The sequence below is a fragment of the Ictalurus furcatus genome, chromosome 4 (assembly GCF_023375685.1).
Source record: "Ictalurus furcatus strain D&B chromosome 4, Billie_1.0, whole genome shotgun sequence".
In the NCBI taxonomy this organism is placed as follows: domain Eukaryota; kingdom Metazoa; phylum Chordata; class Actinopteri; order Siluriformes; family Ictaluridae; genus Ictalurus; species Ictalurus furcatus.
This window is the reverse complement of record NC_071258.1, coordinates 27,630,399-27,655,773: the sequence shown is the minus strand read 5'-3', so window position 1 is coordinate 27,655,773 and position 25,375 is coordinate 27,630,399. Positions and strand designations below refer to the sequence as shown.

Here is a 25,375-nt window from a genome sequence, read left to right as displayed (position 1 = left end):
TTCGCTGATATTTCTTTATCTATACATCTCATTTCAACGATTATCCTGGTCAATCTTAATTCCAAAGACTTTGACCTTCAAAATGACCCACTGAGGCACGAATGCGCACACACAGTGCGTGAATAACACCTTGAGCAGTGAGAAGAAACTGAGGCTAAGCAAACAACACATCCACTGCTACACCTGGAACCCCTGCTGTTCAAGCTAATAGCATCCAGCACTTTCTGTTATGATTGGTTATGGTGTGTATGAACGAATTATGGGGCTATAAAATTAAAATCTGAGCCTCAAAAATTCTTCAGCAATATTGAATTACTTGAAGTGGTTTCAGTAAGTGCAACCGTCATATAAGTTGCAAATAACACTCAAACTATTAATGGACTTGGGTAGCCATTTTGAGCCGGAAATCTAAAGAAAGAAATGTAATCCAGTAAATATGAAATGCTAAAAGGGTACAGCTGAAGGTGAGAATGGTGCGGGTGTAGGAGCCAGAGCAGGAGAGGTGGCGAGAGAGCTCTAATTACAGACTGTGACCTGAAGGGAAACGAGATTTTTCCCTGCGGCCACCCTAAAACACTTTAAAACTGCACCCCAGAGCAACATTAGTACTGAGTGAGACTTGTTGGACACCTCAACCTGTTATTATAGTCTGTGAGTCCACTTGTGTGTGCGCACAGCTCAACTGGGCTGTGAATTTTAACCCAATGTTAACATACCACAGCTCTATCTCATTCACACATCAGCTGCAGTTATCACATATAGTACAAGCAGCTGGCTAGTCTCAACACAGAGGCTAATGCTATCTGAATCCTTTTCTGCTCTAAATATACAGTCCCCTCTGAAAGTATTGAAACAGCATGGCCAATTCTATTGCTTTTGCTATACATTGAAGATATTTGGGTTTGAGATCAAAACATGAATTTAACACGACAGATCAGAATTTCAGCTTCCATTTCCTCATATTTACATCTAGATGTGTTAAACAACTTAAAACATGGCACCTTTTGTTTGAACCTACATTTTTCCAAGTCATCAAAAATATTCTTGCTGCCCAGGTGTACCCTGTTAAATTGATTGTTTAAAGAATGAATAGCTCTGCATGTCTATTCTTGGTTTGGGCCCTAGGTTTTGCCTGTGAAGTTTGCATTTGTTGTTAAAAAGGATGAATCAATATGAAGACCAAAAAGCTGTCTATGGAATAAAAGCAAGCCATTTTGAAGCTGAGGGAAGAGGGGCAATCTATCAGAGGCATCGCTCAAGCATTGGGTATAGCCAATACAACAATTTGGACTGTCCTGAAAAAGAAAGAAATCACTGGTGTACTAACAACCAGACATGGAACAGGGTGGCCAAGGAAAACAACAGCAGTTGATGACAGAAACATTGTAAGAGCTATGAAGAAAAACCCCAAAACAACAGTCAGTGACATCACCAACAACCTCCACAGGGCAGGAATGAAGGTATCACAATTCACGGTTTGAAGAAGATTCTGAGAGGAGAAATTTAGAGGCCAAACAACAAATGCAAACCACTCATCAGCAGTAAGATTCAGAAAGCCAGTTTGGAATTTGCAACGAAATACAGAGATGAGCCACAAAAGTTCTGGAACCAAAATTAACCTCTACCAAAGTGATAGGCCAAAGTGTGGAGAAAGAAAGGTTCTGCTCATGATCCAAAACATACAAGCTCATCAGTCATGTGGAGGTAGCGTCATGGCTGCTTCTGGAACAAGCTCACTAATCTATTTTGGATGATATAACTCATGATGGTAGCAACAGAATGAATTCAGAACATTACAGGAACATTTGTCTGCCAGTTTACAGAGAAATGCATCCAAATTAATTTGGAGTAGCCCCCCCCCACACACACCCTAAAAAAAACGAAACTGAAAGAGGCTGCAGTAAAAGGCTGTAAAAGCATCAGAAATTAAGATATCAACAATGTGCAGGCTTGATACAGTTATGCAAGAGATATGCAACCAAATATTAAGTGTTATTTACTTTCATTTACTTCAATACTTATCTGTTCCTATACTTTTGTTCGTCTAAAAATTGGGTGGCCTGATACAAAAGGTTCTGTGTTTTATGTTTTTTAACACATTTAGATCTAAATATCAGGAAATAAAAGCTCTCATTTCATATCCATCTTTTGATTGCAAACCGAAATGGCTTTGGTGTACAGCACAAACAAATGAATTGGCCTTGCTGTTCTAATAGTTTCAGAGGGGACTGTATAACTAAAGAAACATAGGAATTATGTGTTAGCATTAAGAATATACGTATTCTTTAACACATAACTGATTTGAGCTGACAGGAAGGCTTCTGTAAATCAAATGACCACTTTACAACCGTGGTGAGCAGAAAAGCATCTCATGTCTAACTTTGAAGAGGATGCACTAAAACAGCACAAGACTACATTGGGTTTAACAGGAATTTGAGGCTACAGTGGGCACAGCCTTACCAAAACGTTAAGAGACCAGGAAATGTTTTTCCAATACTGAAATGTCCAGTTAATGATTACTTATTTGTTCTTAGTATTAAAAAAGTTATTATAAAGTGTTACCTACATCTCAAGATTTGGAGACATGTCAATAGCTTTATAGTGCAATTCATCTCACAGGCAGCAGTGTGCTAAATTTACTATCTTTAAGGGTTAAAACTTAAAGTCAGTGGAATGTATCTATTTGGAAAAATTATTCAAACCCACCGAATGCCTTACTGAAAGGAGATATACAGTGGGGGAAATAAGTATTGGACTTGTAAAAAAAAAATTCAGTAAATATATTTCCAATGAGGCTATTCACGTGAAATTTTCACCAGACATTAGTATTAACTCAAGAAATCTAGAAATATAAAGAATTAAACATTAAACATTAATGTTTAAACAATTAAACATTAAAAATTAAACATTAAAGTTATGTGTAATAAAGTGGAATGACACAGGGAAAAAATATTGAACATCCATCCATCTATCTATCTATCTATCCATCCATCCATCTTCTACCGCTTACTCCTTCTTCAGGGTCATGGGGAACCTGGAGCCTATCCCAGGGAGCATCGAGCACAAGGCAGGGTACACCCTCAAGGCAGGGTACACGCTGGACTCGAACGCTTGTCCCTGGAGGTGTGAGGCATACATGCTAACCATTAAACCACCATGTGCCCTACTGGAGAAACCTTTGTTTGTAATGACAGCATTAATTCACCCCCTGTATAAAGAAATTAATCAGCCATAATAATAATTTATATGTCCAGATTTCTTGAGGTAATAGTGATGTCTGGTGAAAATTTCATGTGAATAGCCTCATTGGAAATATATTTACTGAAAAAAAAATTTAAGTAATAATGGCTAGTAGATATGACTCACGCGCTGTGAAAACTTTCGCTGGAATCTGTCCATTTGGCAAAACAACTAAAAAAAAAAAATTAATAAATGTGTTTCAGGACCAGAAAGACTTTCAAACTGACGCTACCTAAAAGGAATTTAACTGAACATGCCTCTAGTACAGTATGCACTGCCATTACACACAAACACAAACACAAACACACACACAAACACACACACCAAGAAATTAGATTGCTAATACAGCTAAGCACGCATTCTTAAACTCCCAAATTTGATGAAAATCATAATCCTATGATTGTATCCTTCCATTGGTTTAATGCCGCTTTTTACATAAGGAGACCAAAAATGGGAGAGAGGACCTTCTGCTGAAACCCAGCAGCATGTCATCAACTTGAAAACGTGCAGGTATTACAGCATTAGTGTACCATTAGTGTATGCTATACATTCCCTGTGTGTGTGTGTTGGCTTAGTTCAGTAAGACCACAGTAAAGCTCATTTGTTATCGTAGATGACACATTAGGGCGAGGCTGATGCAGAAAATTTTCCAACCTATATAAGCAAAAAACACTTCCTGTATATAGATATTTATCTGTGTGATGTTAATAAACAATAGTTTGAGTAACAGATGTTGTCATGAGAGCAAATACAGGCATTACAAGGATTTACAAACCCCCCATGTACCCCACCCCCACCCCGCCACGCACATACACACATTCACAATATTAGGAGCGATCTGCCAACTAATGTACGTATTTTTATTTGAAGTTTGGAATAAAAAAACCCTGGATGGAAACACCAGATGTGAATAAAATCTCCAAAATGCACATTTAAAACATATGTGCTCAATTGAGGCAAATAATATTTTAGTTGATAATAAGACATGCACATGAACAATGATGGAAACACATTTACCGAATAAATTCCGAAGTCATATGAAATCTTTCATCCTCGGATGAAACCCCCAACTTTTCAGCCACCACTGAAACAGTCTCATGTGCAATAGGCCCAACGGTATGACGTTGGCTGCTGCTGCCATAAGGCCCAACAGTCTCTTGTAGAGACTGGAGGGGATGCCCAGACCCAGCTTTAACTTGTTCAAAGTTGATAGGGATCGATCCTATGTGTGTTGGGGATAGAAACGCCCTCATTGTAGTAGAAACCCATATAATCCCTAGAAAGGTTGTCCTCTGCACTGGAGAAAGCATACTTTTCTTGAGGTTCAACCTGAGCCCTCAAACTCCTCATGTGGGCAAGAACAACATCTCGATGTTGAAGCACCAGTTCCCTGGATCATGCTAGAATTAACCAGTCGTCCAGGTAGTTTAGTACACGGATGCCCTGGATTCTCAAGGGAGCCAGAGCAGCATCCATGCACTTCGTGAAGGTGAGAGGGGATAAAGCTAGCCCAAAGAGAAGAAGCCGAAATTGGTATGTGTTGTTTCCAAACGCAAACCTCAGGAACTTCCTGTGACTGGGCGATATTCCTATGTGGAAATATGCATCTTTCAGGTCTATCGTCACAAACCAGTCCTCGAACTGAATCTGTGGCATGATAAGTTTGAGTGTCAGCATCTTGAACCTGTATGTCCGAAGAGTACGGTTCAGATGACGCAAATCTGAAATTGGCCGCATACTCCCATCTTTTTTTTTGCGGACCAGGAGATAACAGCTGTAAAAACCTCCCTCCCTTAGGGAACAGGGTACATGTTCTATGGCCATTTTTTTTGTCCAAAAGGGAACTTACTTCCTGCGCTAACATCGGGCTCTGCTCTGTGCTGACAACTGTGGTGAGCACACCTCTGAACCGGGGGGGTCGAGCTCTGAACTGTACCCGGTAACCCTTTTCTATGGTAGACAGAACCCATGGAGACACATTTGGCAGTAGTTTCCACGCTGCCAGATGGTCTTTCAGTGATGTTAGCTTTTCCACATTCTGTTGGAGGGAAAGCATCAGATTTCCATTGCCCTGTGACAGCCCGCTGACCAGGGAAGGCTGCAAACGTGGGATGGCCTTGGCTAGAGCAGGCCCTATAGTAGCACTGAGGGTTCTCTGCCCTAAGAACCTCATTCCCCTGATACGTCCCTCCATGGCCCATCAGGACCATTCCTTCTTTGCCTGCTTTGCTTTTATGATCATTCTTAGATCAGGCCTGTTAGCAGGCTGTGGCTGTGGAGGCTGGTCCCCCTAGCTCTCCGCAGGGGGAGGCGGGCTGCCACACTCGCCTCCTGTGCCTCCCTCGTACTAACGCTGGCCCAGGCTCCACTGATCTCCGGGTGAACTCGACACGACGGGGAAGGAACTGGCTGAACGCCGCCGTTTGCTGTTTTGCCTCACGAAACCTGTTGGCGATGGCATTTACCGCGCTGCCAAACAGGCTGGAAGGTTTAACAGGGGCATCCAGCAAGGAGACTTTATCTTTGTCCCCCATCCCTGAGAGGTTGAGTCATACTGTAGGTGCCTCTCCGCCCCACAACCAAGCTACGAATTGAACGGCCGATATAATGGGCCGTTTGTTTGGTCACCCGGAGAGATAAATCTGTGGCGTGGCGCAGCTCTGCCACTGCCTCGGGCCCAATTCCCTCCCCAGTATCGAGCTCACGCAGCAGGTCTGCTTGGTAGGCCTGCAACACTGCCATTGTATGCAGTGACCCACAAGCAAGACTCGCTGCCGCATAGGCTTTGCCCACCAACACCGAGGTGGCCTTACATGGCCTGGAAGGTAAAGTTGGCCTCCCTAAATTACCTGCTGTTGATGGAGAGAGGTGGCTCGCAAGCGCCTCCTCCACCTTCGGCATTGCTAAATAGCCGTGCTGCTCACTCCCCATGACGGCTGAGTAATCAGACGTCACAGGGTTATAAACATGGCTAGTGTGTGGTTTTCTCCAGAAGCGTGATATCTCATCATGAACATCTGGAAAAAAGAGGAGTTTTCTGTGGTGTGAGGGAGATTTATATTTATTTTCACTGGAGAGGAAGCGCTCCTCCAGCCTGCAACGAGCCACTTCCTCTTCCCTGGGCCAGTCTATATTCAACTTTTCAACTGCCCTAGTAATCATCTCAAGCAGCTCTTTATATGCTTGAGAGCTGCTCTCAGTTTTTGGTGCAATGGCACCCTCTACCGACTCCTCGGAGTCAGTGAGGGGGTTTTGGCTTTCCATAGGGGAAGGAGGAGTCACGACGCGAGCTCCAAGGTCAGGCGGAGAGCCGGACCAGGGCGACAGAGCAAGAGATAGAGCAGCACTTGTCTCCGGCTCTTCTTCCAAATCCATACGAGATCCCCTGGACCTGAGCCGGCTGGCTGCCTCGGCAGTGGCCGCCCCAGATCCGCGAGGCTCTGAAACCCAACTCCCTTCGGACGAGAAGAGAGCAAGACGCGAGCAGAGCTGCCTAATCGTGAAATGTTCACAATGCTGACAGACAGACCCCTCAAGTACTGCTGTCGCATGCTCCACGCCCAAACACTTCACACAGAAATCGTGTCCATCTCCTCCCGTGATGAAACGGGAGCAAGGCTTAATACACTTTCTGAAGTGTCACTTTCTGACTATCTCACTCATTCTTTCTTTCTCTTTTCTTTTTAAAAAGGGATAGAAAAGTTTAGAGATGTTGAGAAAATATAGAGTAGAAATTAAGTGTCTTTTTGTCACACAAACAACAGGCATGCAGCCTCACTGAAGATAATAAGGCGGCATGGTTCACAGGTGCCATATATATATATCATGTGATGCGCTTAATTGCCACGTCACCTGATTATGGCAGGCCTATAAGTAGATGCATGATTTTACACTAGCTTCAGATACCGGTCACGAGCGCAAAGGCGCTCCCATACTGTTATATTAAACGCAACATCGAAATTCCCTTTGAAAGGGAACGAAGGTTTCGCTGCAGATTTTTAGTCTTGCATGATAGAATTGATGTAAAGTCAGTAAGACCTTGAGCCTATTTAAGTGAAACAAGCATTTCATAGCAATAGTATTTTTCAAACATGAATCCCCTGTGATCATGAACAGGTATCTGAAGATTTAGCAGTATGATTGTAAAAGGGTATTTGGGCACGAAACCCCTGCGATCACAGACAGGTATCTGAAGATATAGCAGAATGAATGTAAAACCCCTGTGAGCTCGGACAGACATCTGCAACAAATGGCTTTTCTTCCCAAACTGCGCATGATCATTGACATACACAGATTCTCAAAACAGGCCACACCGACCTGATGACGCAATATCTGTTACGCTGTCTTGAAATCCCTGGAAAATAGTGCCTGCCCTTCTCCCGCGAGCAGGCGATCAGTCGGAGTCCTCTCAGGTTGCATATAAGCCCATGTTGCCTATTTTCCCCACACATGAGTAGACATGATATGCAGCATAAATTAACGTGGTTCCCGAGCACCTTTATACCATAACTTTTCTCCCTTCTAACTTTAGCTTTATTAATAGGCATGTTACGAGCCTTTCATAATAAACAAAGAGTTAATTTGTTCAAATTGTATGAAAAGTATTCAGAGATGTCATAAATGATAAGGAAAGACAAAATTGCTATAGTAATAGATAGTTATGTCTTTCTCAGTTTAAGGAAAATATTAAAATGGTCCACTCAAGCTTTTCTAAATTTGCTCTCCCCTGAACCTCAATACAGTATCATTTCTCAGCCACAAGACCTCTTTTCCCCCCATTCTTTGATTCTGAAAACATAAAATCAAATACTAGGCTGCTCTTATTAAGCTTTAAAAAGATGATCTTATCTTTTAATATTCATATCCAACTGCATTTGATTGATGAACTCTGTGACTGTCTCTGGGCCCACAGTGCAGTTTTGAAGAGACTATTCTGACTGTTTAGGATTAATCTTTCTTTCTTTTCAAAGTACTATGTTTGGAAACTTGAAAATTCAAAAAAAAAAAAAAAAAAAAGTGTGCAGTGTACAATTGTGAATGTATATCGTGACAGATATCAGTATCAAATGATATGAAGAAAAATACCATGATATATTTTTGGCCATATCACCCAGCTTTTTTCTTTTAGATTTCTTATTGAATATTTAGTGTTAATGTCTGGAGGGATAGTTGTTTGTCTTGTTTGATATTGTTTGCGCAGATCTACCAATGCCTACAGTATGTATATATAAAGCGTTCACTCTATGTGCATAAAGTAAACAAAATAAACTTTATGCTACAGTTGGTGCTGTTTGTAAGAACTAAACAGAAATTTTCCCTTCAGAAAAGTACATAAAAAATTATGTTCCAAGCCCAAACTGGCAAAGTATTAAGCTTCTAATGGTCTTAACAACAAATCACTAGTCGGGAAATTAACTAGAATTAAACAAATAGATAAAGTAACTTAGTTACTTTAGCTGTGATTTTTTTTTTTTTTTTTATGTTTACGCCTCATGGGTAAATTTGTGAACAGCTTTATTTATTTATTTTCTTTTATATGTATTTATTTATTTATTTATTTATTTTTATTTTATTTTAATTTTGTACACCCAGGCATGTTACCTTTGAATACTAGCAGACTATAAAAGTGAATTTCCCTGTTTCTAGCTTTTCCCCAAACAGTTCACTGCAGCAAAAGTAAACAAATGGTGGCACAGGAGGTCTCAGCAGTGCATTAGTTTAATTCTTGCTCATTTTCTGACCAATGCTTTGTTGTTAAGACCATTAAAAGCTTAATATTTTGGTGGGCTTTGCCCAGGAGGGAAGTTATATAGATGTAGAAAGAAAAAAAATAGTTACATGAGCATAGATTTGGTTTGAACATTGTGGGGGTTGAAGTGTGAATGGGTATGCTTCCTGATATTTTTTATTAAATTACAAAAATGTATTAATTGAAAAAAAAAAAAAACAGCTTTGTTATATCTGCAGTGTTACATGATTATCCTCTGCTTATCTATCTTTCTATCTATCTACCCACCCATCCATCCATATATCTGTCTAATCTATTTATGAATCATCCAGAAGCATTCATGATCACATGACTGTTTCATTAAAACAAATTACACAGAGCATAATAACAGTCCAAATGAATGCACATAAGTTTTTAAAACATATACACATCATTAAGCGTGAACAACCTTGTTGTTGATAATAATGGGAACTATTACAATAAAATTTCGCTAACATAACACAAGGCAGTTTTTTGCTAACTTGATATATTGATTAGCTAGATTACACCATATTATTCTGCCTGCTTCTGAGTACGTTTTATATCTTTTACTGTCCCTCTCTGACTAGCAATGTAAAATAGTCTGGTGTTCAGCGCTTGTCTTCAACCTTCAGAGCTACCTGTGCTCTCCCAGACAAACCACAGAAATCAAACGTTGTTGTGATGTCAAGTATGATTTAGTTGATCATGGTGTAAATATTGGGGGGTTGTAATTCCTAGTTCTGATTGTTGTGTGTGTGTGTGGGGGGGGGGGGGGGGGGTTCCTCCACCCCATCCCCCTGGAAACTACCCCTACGAACAACACCCCCCAACCCGCTCTAGGTACACCCCTGGTTATATAGATTTAAGGGCTTATTTAAAATAATTAACATTAGCATTAATGAAAACCTATCAAGTACATTCGTTTCTCATGAACTTTTATTGACTGTTCCTTAGCATTCCATTATCATTTTTTTAAATTTTATTTTTTTTATTTTTTTTATTTATTTTTTTACAATAAACAGGTTTTCGTTCAATTATATTCATATATGCAATAGATTGTTAACTGCCTTGCACCTTTAGTTTTTGGTACAACACTTCCTTGTGCCTTTGGTTTTAGGGTTAAATACAGCTTTTTATACAAAATCTGACCAGATTACCCTTTCTAGTTGGACTCCATAAATCAACTGGTGTGAGATTTATGAAAATAGGAGAGCATAAAGAAGTCCCTTGTTGCCTTTATTTATTTATTTAACACAGTACAAGATCAGAAGTTTTTGAATCTATTATGTTACTTTGATAACTTGTGTTTTTGTCTTTTTTTTTTTTATTCAGTTATTTTCTTCTCAGTCAGCCCTTAACCTTTAACCTAAACACTGTACTTCTGCAACATCCTGGTTCTCTAAACTCCCCACAACACCTAGAACTGAAATCCGGCATCACACAAATACGTATAGGTTTTGTATGTACAGTTCTGTTCTCTCTCTCTCTCTCTCTCTCTCTCTCTCTCTCCCTCTCTCTCCCTATCTCTCTCTCTCTCTCTCTCTCTCTCTCTCTCTCTCTCTCACACACACACACACACACACACACACACACACAGTGCTATTGTTATGAAAAATATAAAAGAGAGAGAAGAGAGGACAGACGGAGGCAGAGGAATAGTCCCATCTGAGAGTGATAAAAATACACTCCTCTACCCTACATACATCCTGCCCTCCCTCCCTGTGTGTGTGTGTGTGTGTGTGTGTGTGTGTGTGTGTGTGTCATTATTGTTATCTCTTTGCTGTGGTCCTAATAAGACAATTGAGCAAATCCACCTATGTTTCCAGAACCTTCTGTGGCTAACTAATGCAGCAGCCAGTTTAATTGAAAAATTTTTATTCCATTTATTAATATTAATATAATATTAATATTAATAACGTATGATTTATTATTCATAAGAATGATATGATGGAACTTTCAGGAGTTACCTTGGTGTATATTTCTCTTGTTATATAAGGAATAAAATTAAACTGGGCATGCTGTTATAGGAAAATATCAACGACAAGCAACAACAGTATGATGTTATGGTTTTACAAAATCCCAAAGTTCACAGCAATTTGCCCATGATTACAAATTTCTATTAATTAAAGTAAAACATCATATTTTTTTTATTGATTTATAGTTACATATATGGTTGATTTTATATGTCATGGAGCATCTGTGAAACAAATGAGTCCCTGTTATCTTTGCGGTATAACAGCTACAGTATAAATGCTCATTCCCTCACTAGCCTCTCTTTTTTACTCTCTCTTTAGACATTAACAAGATCAAAAACATGACTTTTTTGATCCCCCCCCCCACCCCCCACCCCATACTCGTAATATCAAGCCCTGGGTATAATTTGATCTAATTCACCCAGCCTGTACTTTTGTAGGAATCTCTGTGTGAATTGTTTCAGGTATCAGTGTCCACATTTGCACACTTTCCGCATAAACACAAATGCTGAGAACGAAACAGAGTTCAAATTCTCTGGATGTAACTGAAGAACTCTTATTAAACTCAATACATTCTTGGCATTTTATTGGATTAGGCACTTAACTCTTAAAGATTAAGTAATCTTCCTTAAGTAATCTTCCTTCCTTATTTCTTCACAAGACCGTAGAAGTCTAATCTGGTCATATAAAAAGAACAATTTTATCGCTTTTAAAGTTATGTTACATTCAAGTTCTCTGAGTCGCTTGTATTTCCAGTGTGTTCACGTTCAAGCGCGCGCGCACACACACACACTCACACACACACACACACACACAAACACATAAGCAGTGTGTCTGTGTTGATAATGTCAGGCCACATTGGTTTATGTTTATATAAGGGTGTTAATGTTATTCTGCCCTGGGTTCAAAGTGGCTCAAAGGAGTTGTAGAAACCCCACACACACACACACACACTCACACACACCATCTCTTTATCATTCAGGCCTACTGGTCCAGTCAGGACTTCCTCATGGGTGGTACCAGTGTTCCAACATTCAGCCTCACACCCACCCCCAAGGGCAGTTTCCCACTGCGATGATGGAAATAAAGCCTGGGGAGCAGTGTGAATGCATGGGTGAGTGTGTGTGGAGGAAGGAGCCCTTTGGGGCAATGGTATTCCCAGATATATACAAGCTTCTCTTTAGTATATGATAGTTCTGCACTGCACTTGTTCAGGCATCTAGTTACATGTACGATTCCATGATTGTGGTGCACTTTTATCATTGTATCTCTTAAAAATGAAACTTGAATTAAACACTAAATCAAAGAAAGCATGCGTTTAACAAATTGTACATTGTGTTATTCCATATTAAGAAAGTCAGCACTTATTTTGTACAATGTTTATTTGCTGAAGTTAGCTGCATTCTGCTCTCGGTCAAGTAACATACATACATACATACATACATATATATATATATATATATATATATATATATATATATATATATATATATATATATATATATATATATATATATATATTATAGAGTTAGCAAATATACAAATGTGGTTAACTGGCATCCATGTTAATGCCATGAGGAGATTAAAGACGTTTTATAATTTCTCAATCTATAATTTGGGAAACATGGAACTCTTTTAGTCAAAATCACAATATTAAATAAATAAATTTAAAAAAGAATGAAAGAACGTTTCCTCTTCCCATGATCGTTAAGAAATTCAGATGATGAAAGTGTGACTTGGGGAATATTACAAATATTTCATTATGCTGAAAGTTTCCAGGTAACTGGGTTAAATGAATGCTGTGGGATGCAACTGAAATGTAATGCTCATATACTGTAATGGATGAGTCATTGAAATACGATGTTTTCAAAAATGAGATGTTAAATGGATTCACACTTTTATTCAAAAATAAGATTTCGCTGTATATTACATAAATATACTTCAAAGTGAGGTGTACTTATAGTTGGTTGGGATAATCGTAAATGTAATATCAGTGGGACATAAAATGGCACCCCAATCCTGGAATCACCCACATAACCCCTGGAAATAATTTGTTTGAGCGGTGGTACTGGACGAATTGTAAAGATAGTATAAAACCTGTCTCGGCTAGACTGCACAGACAAGTGTTCACAGGCATAGGCATAGTTTCCATTGGGGACATGTCCACCCCAACCCCCACACCCTGTGCCCAGTTTTTAAACTTAGCTCGAGGTTGTTAAGGATTATTGTGCTATGCAAAAAATGTCAGCACTTTGTGCCAAGTAACAAATTATGTAAAGATATGCACCATTACTGCCTGAATGCCATTATGGTGAAGATGAAGTGGCAATATATTTTGTGTGAAAGATTGAAAATGGTGGAGCAGAAAAGGAAGCATCCATTCTGATGGTAATGGATAATCCATTCTTATGATCTATCCATACAGTCAGTGCAATACTGCAAACTATTTAGTCTAGGGTCACTAAAGACTTCCTGCCACCATGGGTCCCTAAGTAGTCCATTCCACATTCAATGGTATACTGTATTCCACCACCTCATTAATGCCCCTGTATGCAGTTTCTAGCTACTCATCACCTGGAGAAATTACAAATTGGTTTGATTTTGTTAATGAACATAGGTGATTAGCTGAACTTTTTAATTGTTTGAAAAGACATTACAGAAATGTACACAACATGTTACAAAATACCCCTTTAAGGTTCTTCATGGGTTCTTTGCATAGTTACGCAGTCCTTTCTGACAAGGAAACACTTATTATAGGAGGAACATTCAAAGAACCTTTCAGTATTTCAGTTTTAATGGAAAGGTAAATCACAATATTCTGACAGGGTTCCCCTGGAGGAACAGCCACACAACCCTTAAGGTTTGTAGAATTCATTGTATGTATGTATGTATTTATTTATTTATTTATTTATTTATTTATTTATTCATCATCTTTGCACCATTAAGGGTTCATCATTCTGTCTATGTAGAACTTCAACATAAGGTTTTCCTTTCAGAAAAGATTTCAAGTAGAACCCTATAACAGAAGTCCTCCCTTTAGTCTAAGAACAGTGTCCAAGTAGATTTGCTTTGCCATCGTTGTAATTTCTGACAGGGTTCCCAAAGAGGAACAACCACAGAACCCATAAGGTTTGTTGACTGAACATTTATTCTAAGTGCACCATTAAAAGTTCTTCATTCTGTCTATTATATGTAGAACCCCAAAAGTAGCTTTCCCTTTCAGAAAAGGTTTCAAGAACTCTACAAGAAATAGCCTTTATTTTAGTCTTCGAGCTGGTTCAGTGTAGATTTGTTTTGGAAGACATTTACCTACCTCAAAGAACCTTTGCAGAACTTTTTTGTTTTTCTCATTGTTTAATGAATGACCAAGCATTGTGTGAGGAAAAGCATGTTACACAGCACTGTGTTTCAGTACTTCGGTTTTAATGTAGATGTCATTTTTTGACAGATCTCAGAACCCCTACAGTAATGTTTGTTGAACCTTTTTGTAACTGTTGCACCATTAAAGGTTCCTCACTGTCTCTATTCTAACCACACAACATAATATTACCCATGTGAAAAGGGTTTCAAGTAGAACCCTACAACAAAAAGCCTCTCTTTTAGACTTCGGTTTTAAAGTTTACAGTAGATTTGCTTTGGGACACTTTTACCCCTTCCAAAAAAAAACCCAGAATATCTGTTTTACTAGAGGAGTATCTTGCAATATACTGACAGGGCTCCTTTAGAGGAAGAACCACAGAACTCTTAAGGCTTCTTCATTAGGCGTTCTCACTCTGTCTAGTCTATTTTGAACCCTAACAGACACTTTTGCTTTCAGAAACAGTTTCAAGTAGAACCCTAAAACAAAAGGCTATTCTTTTAGTCTTAGAGCAGATTCCAAGTAGATTTACTTTGGGATAATAGAACGTAAAGCCCTCCAAAGAACAATTGAGGAATCCTGTTTTTCTAAAACTTTGTCATGGATGTCCAGGCTTTGTGTGAGGAAATGTTATACAGTGGTGTATTTCAATACTCAGGTTTAATATGGGGGTTTAAAAGAAATGCTCTGTGTACATTCCACAGAAACCTTTTTCTTCACCCTCCTCCATGTCTTCACAAACCTCCTTACAAAAAAAGGGACACATTTTTTTTTTCATATTAATTTCTGTCCATCTTGATCATATCAAACACACTCACACACACACACACACACACACACACACACACACACACACACACATACACGCACGCACGCACACACATGTGCGAGCACACACACAAATCTTGATTCTGTGCTGAGTACAGATATCATATAGGTGCCTGTAGGTGTCAGTATTTGTTGCAGCAAGTGCCAGTTAAATCTCTCTCTCTAACACACACACACATACACACATACACACCCATCTCTCAGCGCTTTCAGCATTTCAGCAGCGGCTGTCAGGCTCAGAGCTTTATAGAGTGCATAAAGATGTAATTTTCCACTACCTAGCTAATGAGGAGCTGTCACTGTAACTAGAAAACTGACAAAAATACTGATGACACTTTATTTTTTTTACTTTTCATCCTGCCTTTACTGTCAGCCTGCCATCCTATTTCTCTCTTTATCTCACTCTTTTTCTATCTTACACTCTTGACAGATCATTTTGCTCAACCGTGACAATGAAACAGAGAAAAAGTGTAAGGAGGAAGAGAGAAGTTCGACATCAACGTCACTAAATCATATCCTGCATTACCACGGAAAGAAAATGCCTCAATTAGTCATCCATGCTATAGTTATGAGCTCGTCACATGTGTCCAACACCAGAAAGAGACAGCAGCCTTAACGTGGACACAAAGAGCACAAATTCTGGTGTGTAATTGGCATATTCTGTGTAATAAATGATGTGTAATTAAAAAAAAAGAAGTGACAGAGACTGTCAATTATGTTGTATGTTGCAGAAGAACAGATCAAGGTGTGAAAGATAAGTCCAAGGACCAGCATAATGTATTCAGAGCTCATGGAACATAATAAGGGCTGAATTATACATCCAAATACAACCCAGAAGGCAGTTTAAGTATTCCTATCTGTCTACTATTCATTTATCCCACCCCTTCTACACACATATGTACCTGGGTGCTTATTAAAGCAGTGAGCAATTCATTTGGATATCTGTTCTTATGTTATTAAAATGGTTTTAGCTGCACTTCACTGTACTGAAAGAAGATGTAGAAAGAGATTCAACCCACAGTAATATACCCGTGTCTTTTATATATAGTATTTTCAGAGAAACTGTGAAACTTTACCAATAGAATACAATTTCAAGAAGCAACAACCCAAAACAAAAATAATAACAGTGATTGTGTCTACTTGAGAAGCAAAACTCATGATTTCCTGATCTACAAAAGAGCTGAGGTTTCAAGCAAATCCAGCTGGTGTTATACAGTATCGATTTTAAAGTGTATTATACAGTACATGGTACACATACTTATATTTATACTGTACATGACATTTCAAGAAACGATCTATAATCAACAATAAAATGTCCTTTTCTTCTCTTTACGATATGAAAGCAGAATCAACATTAAACCCCACAACCAACATTACAAGCATTTCAAGCACAAATACATATTAAACATGAATTTCTCACTTAAAGTCAACTTTGCACCTGAGTTTGATGTATAGAAACATCAGTAGACCAGCAGGACAGGCAGCAGCCGTAGTGGACATTAAGAGCTCTCACCTTTGTAGGAGAGTTTGAGTCGGGGCACGTTGCTTTTGGCACGCTGAGCATCGGCTCCTCTCTGCGGCGTCCAGAGCCCACACAGTAGCACTGCCATCCCCCAAACGTAGTCCATGATGAACCCAAAGATACACAGCTACTAACAGAGGTCCAGGTCTTCAGAGCAGCACCTGAGGATGGAGCAGGTGTATGGATGTGTGTAGAGTCAGGGTGTAAAGCGTACAACGATTACATCCCTCTTGGTGAATTTGGTCAGCCCAGAGCCCAGGCAAGGGAAAATGGACCACCAGCGCCAGTTCTCAACACACTTGACTGTAGGGGTGTGTGTGTGTGTGTGTGTGTGTGTGTGTGTGTGTGTGTGTGTTGTCTTTCCTAAGCTGTTTATCTACTTGATTCACTTGCTTTTTCTTTTCTCCCTCTTGGTCCTGATCTGTGTAAAAAGTAACACCTCAGTGTGTGAAAGCACACTGAGACAAAAGTGAACTTAAGCTTGCTGAAGCTCTAAGCACTTCCACTAGCTCCCTCACACGCGTACACACACCCTCTACCCTGTTAAGCTCAGCACACACAAGTCCACAGTGCACATAGCCTAAGAGAGAGTGAAGCCAAGTGAGAAAGCCTGGCCAAGTGAGCAAGAGAGGGAGGGATAGAGCAGGGGGAAGGGGGACGGGCTGGGAGGAGAGGATCCTGTAGGTAGATTTCTCTTTTTTCCGCCTGACACAACAGATCCTCCACCCAACTGAGCGCACATACACACACTCTCTCTCTCTCTCTCTCTCTCTCTCTCTCTCTCTCTCTCTCTCTCTCTCTCTCACACACACACACACACACACACACACACACACACACACATGCTCACTTTTGTACTCTAAGTAATACCTGGGCTATTTGGTAATTTTTCCATTGTTTCTTTATCTTCCATCTCTCTCTTCCTCTCTGTATATATACTTCAAAGACAAAAACACGTTTTGTTAAGTAGCAAGAACATAAAACTGATCAAACTTAATGTGATATTCTCAAAATTTCCACACAGTCCATTATAAACATTGTTTTTAATAACATCTTATGTATAACTAATGCAGACCATTTTCTTCCTGAACTGTTTTATTCCTCTTATACCACAGCAATCTGCCAGCATTAAACTAAAGACGTCATACTTTTTTTTTAAAATCCAATTACACGTTAGCTCTGTGTAAATATAGAAGTAAGCTCTTGCTATTACTTACATTAAAGCAGCTATAAATCATCGTTTCGTTACTTTCTTTTTAAGTACTGTCAAAAAAAAAATGTTTGTTACCAAGAAACCTATGCTGGAAATCTTAAAGGTACAGCTATGTATGTACTATGTTATGTACCTACTTAAAGGTACACAACATTGCGTTAGCTGTTACTATAGAAAAGATCATTAGAACACTCACATTAATATAAACTTTGCAGCTGGCACTCTATCAGTTGCTATTATAGAAAGTTAATCACCATCTTTTGACCAATCAGATCAGGTTGTCTAACATTTATGCACATTAAATGATTTTCTATAAATTGAACAGCCTACAGATGCTATATATATATATATATATATATATATATATATATATATATATATATATATATATATATATATATCTCCATGCTGGCCCTTTTATTAGGTACAGTATAGGTTTATTAGCTATCACTGCTGTAGGGACATGTATCTTTTAGATTGCTTTGTATATGTATAATTACTGAATCCAGTGTATATGTTATATCTTATACTCAACACTCCATCAGTGGAAAGGGACCACAGCAGGACCACCACTGAGCAGATATTATTTGGGTGGTGAATTTTTCTCAGCACAGCAGTGACACTAAAATGGTAGTATGTGTGGTGCTGGTAAGAATGTGTCAGACACAGCATTGCTGGGGTTTTTAAACACCTCTGTGTCAACACTGCTGGCTTGTGAACAGTCCACCAATGAAAAATATCCAACTGGGCTTCCAAGTAGCATGACAGAAAAGAGTTTCATCAGGTGGTTGTGGCTGGGAGCCGAGAGTGCAAAATTGGCCATGCTCTCTGGGTGGAAGGAAAGGTGGTACTCTTTCTATCTCTCCATTCAATCACAGCGACAGGTCAATCCTGGATGTCTGTGAGCTCATGTATGTGGAAGAGGGCAGATAGCAGATTTAGCTGCAGTCACCTGCCATGTGACATAGCAGCTTTAACCCTCCATGGTTGGTAGTTGTTGGTAAAGGAGAGCTGGCTAGTGGGAATTGGCAATTAAACAAACTGGTAGAAAAATAGGTTAAAAAACGAAAACGTATCCAGTGATGCAATGCTTAAGAACCAATGAAGGACTAGAGGATCCATCCATCTATCCATTTTCTGCACTTCTTATCCTACACAGGATCATGGTGAGCCTGGCGTCAATTACACTGGACTCAGGGCACAAGGCAGGGGGCACCCTGTACAGGATGCCATGCCATCGCAGGGCACAAACACACATATTCACACACTACGGACAATTTGGAAATGCCAATCAGCCTATTTCACACGTCTTTGGACTGGGAGAGGAAACTGGAGTACTTGGAGGAAACCCATGAAGCATGGGGAGAACATGCAAACTCCATGCACGCAGGGTGAAGGTGGGACTCGAACCCCCAATCTTGGAGGTATGAGGCAAACATGCTAACCATTAAGCCAGACTAGAGGATGATTAACACAAATCATGACTGGAAAAATATGAGCTAAAACCTCACTACCAAGGTAAGATGTGTTACTAAGTGTACACAGCACCACACACACACCACCATGCCACCCTTACATATGTGTTACAGTCTTAGAGAAGCATTACAACAATAAATGGATGACTTACAACTTTATGTATGAATCTGCAACGTTTACAACCTCTACAACTATTACTGTGCACTGTTAAGTGCACTGTTTTTGCCCTATAAATATAACCATGATCATTTGCTCCACTAGTCATGTTCACTTCTGTCCTGAATCCTCACGTTGCTTCTGGCCTAAACCAGACACGGATCCTTCTGCTCAGCTCAGCTCAGCTCAACCCTCACACCAGACACTTATTTTTAGCCTGCCCCATGCAAAAGGTGAAGACAGCAAGGAGTGAGAGTGAGAAAGGATTGTCTTATCAAAAAAAGTCATGTTCAAAACTGTTAACAGTGAACATACAGTAATTTAAAACAAAAAAGAGAGAACGTGAGAGAAAAGAAAGCTGTACTCTCAGTGCTACTGTGCTTGCTTGACTGACATTGATACCTGCTGCTGGTTAACACATTTCCCACAGTCACAGTGACAGCAGATTAACAGTGTATAGACACACATCACAAGACAATAAGTCACACTCATTGTCTAAATCATACACTCCTAGCAAAATTTGCAGTCTTCTCATTTGCCCAGCAGCCCCAGTGGAGTGAACTATAGCACACTGATCCTGACCTCCAGGTCAGCAGTTTCCTCCTCATATTTCCATTTGGCAGTGCCTGAGCACTGCAGGAATACTTGAGTAATTGGGTTTTAATATGGTGTGACACATGAACACTTCTAAATGCGTGTGCTATTGACAGCATCGATCCTTCAGCAGTGAGCTCTAGAAGAGCAAAGAGCAAGACAGAAGACTATAAACATCACACAGTTACTACCAAACAGCAGCCCCCTCGAGACCCAACAGCTTAGGAAAAGCACTGAAAGACACAATTTAGCTAAATAATTATTATTAAGGCTTCCACAAAAGATATGGACTTCTGAAAGTGTGGGTTTGTTATAGTAAGCATATTGAAACAGAAAATGGCTATTTAAAGAACGTACGATAAATATTCAAAGAAAGTAGGTTAATAAGGAGTTCTGCGATTAAATGTTTGACGTTTGTTTTGTCATCAGCATCATTATCGTGGTGAAACGTGGAGCCACCCACATGTGGAAGAATGAAGGGAGAAACAAGCAAAAATAGATGAGTCACAGTCCAAATATAGCTTTGCTTTAAGGAGACTACAGGTTGGCTAACGTTTGCCTTTAAGTGTTCATGGCATATAATACATGGCATATAAAGGCTTCAACAGAAATCACACACACAGTAAAATTAGTCACTTTACAATCATTCTTAATACTGTACCTAAGATAAGATAAGAAAAAATAAGGTGTACCTTTATCAATACTTTCAAATTGACACAGTAGCACAAGTAGGAAGAGTCACATCAAACAAAGAAAATAATTTCAATAATACTTATGCAATAGAAATAATAGAAACAATAAAAAAAGATGTGTGTATGTACATATGCTAGAGTTCTATTTGTATATATATATATATATATATATATATATATATATATATATATATATATATATATATATATTTGTATATCTGTGTGTATGTATATGTGACTGAATATGTGTATATGTATATGTAGAGTAGGAGGTACTTGGCATTGTTGCATATTGTAATTAGCAATATATTTACATTATACATAAAAATAAGTTCAATTCAGACATGAGTGAACAATGTGTTAATCGAGTACAAGATATATAGAGTGCAGATACATAAACCGCCAATGTCAGTCTAGTTATCAGGAAATTCACTGACGATATAAAATATTTTGGTAAATGTTAACATATTTTTACTGCTTATGAGGCTTTGTGACTGGTGCAGTTCTGAAGGTAACACATGGTAAAACTCTGCAATAATTTTATTTCCCTATCACTATCACTATCACTATTTATTTTACTACTCCTCTTTTAGATACCTAAGAGTAAGAGTAAATAAAAATGCTCCTATTTTAAATAGATATGGGGTGATATAATGTTTATGACAGCATGGTTTGTTTGTTTTTTTCAGCACAAAATAGGGTTTTCAGCCCAAACTATTTTTTTTATTTTTATTATTGAGCAAAATATCAATTGTTATGTATAAACCAAGAAAAAATGCAGCAAAAAAGTTAGTACAACTAAGATCTAACTTCTGTTTTGAAAACCTACCAGTGAAAAAAAATAAAATAAAGCAAAAATAATAAACCTCAGTGGAGTGCTTATTTATAATCCTGAGCCAAAAAGAAAAAATATATATTTTATTCACTGCTAAACTGCAAAGCTATGAATATTTGCAGTCGCTCTCTGTGGCTGTGGCCAAGTACAATTTGAAGTAAGTCTCTATGCCAAACAATTACTAAATTCTTGAGCAGTATGTAAGACAGCAGTGGGTTAATGAAAAGTGCTATTTTTTTATTTATAAAGGTAGGATGTTTTTTTATGCTACTCACCTATAACGTACTTATCTGAGGTTTCAAATGAACTGCCAATGAACTTACCACTATGAATGATTCAGTTACTGCAGTGAAACTACAGTACTACTATTTATGATAGTTTAAGAGGCTAAAAGGTTTAACGCAATGTAGCACATAGATTTCTACTTTGCACCCTACACTGTGTCACTGGATAACACTGTGTCATGGTTACACTGACTTCGGCACAGGACTACAATTCCCATCAGCCACTGCACCTCACCAGATCACGTCACATGACTGTTCGTGACTGATTCACATTTTGGTTTAATGAGCACTTTAAGTGACTTTAAGTCACATCTTGCACCACACACTGCGACTACAGTAGCTGATGTCTTATGTTGCCATTGTATGGTTTATTACTTTCCTTAGTCCTTGTATTTCTTTCTGCCTTGAGTTGTAGTTTATGCTTTATGTGTCTAAGTCTACAGTGTTTGTGTTGTTTGTTTGTTTCCATTAAATTCAAATCTGCACTTGCATCTGCCTTCGCCTTCATTGCATAACACATTGATTAACACCAAAACTGGGCTGAAGACTGGAAAAAGACCAGGTCATGTTTTTCAGAATTGAACCTACATGATAGAATTCCTCTCCTAATTTTGACAAAAAATAAGTAAATAATGGAGCTGACATGTACACTAGGACAATTATTTACTTCTTGCAGTGTTGTGAATGATGAAGGAAACCCTTTAAACACCCCTATCCCATTTTCAACTCCAGTTGCAACTTTCCAAAAAAATTCCCCATGATTCATTCATTCATTCATTATTTCATTCATGCATTCATTTGTTGGCCTGCACGATCATATCATTGACTTTAATATGAAGTGGCGCAGCATCTTCTGCCCTCAAGCTGCTGTCTGTATCCCTCTATTGACCAAATAAAGCCACAAATGAGTTATTGTTCACCAGCAATTACACATAATAACAGCTTGTAGTCTCATGAGGCTTAAATATGGTGCTTACTGACTACTGGAGTCTACGGATCCATCTTTCCCCATGACCTAAAGCCTCTAACATTACATTAAGAATATTAAAGCAGTGAGCTGTTTCCAAGGCAGCAAGGCGTCACACAGCCCATCCAAGTCTGTTCCCAGAAATTCTGCTGTGCTGTGATCAGATGACTGAGTGCTGGGAATTCTGTGTACGCATCTACTGGGGTTGACTTGTTTTGCCTACAGTGATATACAGGATATGAAAGCACTAGAAAGCACAATTTGGATAGTGGGAAAACATTTACTGTACCCCACAAGTTGTTAAAAATGATTTCCTCACAAGCATAGAGGAAATTTCCCCAGAGAATTCTTTTCAACGTGTTCAAATGTGCAATGATCAAAGGGGGAAATAGGTTACTTCATATTGCTTAGTGTCTAGCCATAGATTTCAGTAAGTCTAAAAGAATAGTCATCTAATTACCCGTGCCGCAGTACTTGAGTGAATTTGATTAAACATTCACAAATGGAATGGATAATATAATATTAAATCAGTAATAGATGTTTTGTTTAGGTTAGTACTGAAGCTCTGCTGTTGTGTAAATATGTGTGTATATGCACATACACAAATGTATCATGAACTACGGGATGTTACAATAGTCGCCATACATAGGGAAAATTAACACAGCAAAATGTCTGCAAAAATGTTTCATACTTTATTTATATTATGTATTTTTCTCAGCTAGTCTTTAAGAATGCCTTTGACAAAAGAAGAACGTATTAAAATCATTCTCATGGCTGGATTGGGAAGCTGTCCCAAGGATGTGATGGACTTTAACAGGAAACCTGGCAAATACATCACACACAACACAGGATTTAAGATCCGCACTTGTTAATCCAGAAACACCTGTAAACATGACGCATGCATGTGTGTGTGTATGTGTGTGTGTGTTTGTGTGTGTGTGTGTGTAAGATTAACATTTGTTAACTGACTCATCGTCTTAGTAAATAAAGTCCTTTAAAGTGTTAAGGGCAAGCCAGAGCTAATTCCACCTGAAAACCCTCAAAGTTATGGAAATACAGGCTAGTGTGGGTCTGCACATTCAGAGAGGAAAGGCTGTGTGCGCCTTAGGCCTTAGCTAGTGAAAGGCTGAGATGAGAGAAATGTTCATTATCCTTGCAGGGTAAACTGGTTTGATCCCTTTAATCTGCTGAAACCTTTTTTGTTAAATATCACAAAATGAACTGTGAATGGGCTTCTTGTAGTGGTTTTTTCTTTCTTTCTTTCCTCCTTTACTTGGCATTTACAGGGATTAAAATATAACCTGGTGCTGACTGGAAAATGGATGGAAAACTGTTGAAACCTGATTGATGTAATTCATATGCTGTCGTGTCCATGATAGTGTTTAACTATGGCAATATATTCATATAAACGACGAAGACTAAAACATTGTAGGTAATAATTTGGAGAAAGCAATAAGTCAGTTAGATGTTTAACTGGTTATTATCATTCTCCTCTGTACTTCTCTCCTCTCCTGTCCACTTCTCTCCTCTCCTGTCCACATAACCCTGATGTCTTATTTCATTTTTACAGCCCTGTAAAAGTGAATCTTGCCATTAAAACCTGTCTAAATTAAATGTACAGTAGACACATTAACCAGCTAATAAAACACAATATCACCAATGGTATTAGTACTAATGAATATGCATCTCTCTCTCTCTCTCTCTCTCTCTCTCACTCTGTCTCTCTCTCAGAATTAAAAGTATAAAGAGAAGGAGAGGGCATTTATCCCAGTATTGTGAAGTAGAACTGTAAAGTAAATAGTTCTGCTCTTTCTTTTTATCCTGACTTCTGCATGTAGGCTGATTTTTTGTTCATTTTCCTTGCTACCAGCAGGTACAATAAACAAAAACCACTTGACCTTTGAAAAAAACGCCCGCAGGGACTAGTTCCAAACCTCTCAATCCAAAAAGTGCAAGGGCTGCTCTTGATTTAAATTGGAGACCATTGAGGGGAATAGGAACCCATTCAGCACTTACTCAGCCAATTTATTCAATGCCAACCCACACATAATACCCCCTACTGTATTTACACCTATGGACACAAAAAAGAGACTCATACAGAGCCATATGCCCATACCTACTCACTTCCTCTATGCCCTGCCTCCTCCATTCTATATCTCCCTGGTTCTAGCCCACCAACTCAAACCAGCGAATGTTTGGGTGGAGAAGAGGCATTCTGTTGCGCTCAAACAGTTTGGGGAAAATAAGCTTGAAAATGAGTGTTGAGGTCAGCCAATAAGCTAAAGCCCACTCAGACATCTGCCTTCTGCTTGAGTAGAGAACTTGAAAGTCTTTGTGGAAAAATATGTAGCAAAAATAATTTTAATCATCATGGTATTGTGAGAGGAAGTGAGATGCGATGGTTCTACCTGCTGTCACTGCAGCCACAAGAGATGGAGTACCCGATTCCTCATGGCCACGGATATTGGGTTTCTCTCTGTGATGAGGA

General features: G+C 38.9%; 1 protein-coding gene across 1 annotated transcript in view; it reads right to left on the bottom strand.

Annotated features, from left to right (window-relative positions):
• Window positions 1-17,265, bottom strand: part of sema3ab (sema domain, immunoglobulin domain (Ig), short basic domain, secreted, (semaphorin) 3Ab) — a 40,872-nt gene extending 23,607 nt beyond the window's left edge. Inside the window, exon 1 of the mRNA XM_053623499.1 lies at window positions 16,662-17,265. Within this exon, the coding sequence (XP_053479474.1) occupies window positions 16,662-16,776 (115 nt within the window). The 5' untranslated portion in view covers window positions 16,777-17,265. The remainder of the gene's footprint in view (window positions 1-16,661) is intronic.
• Window positions 17,266-25,375: the final 8,110 nt, after the last annotated feature.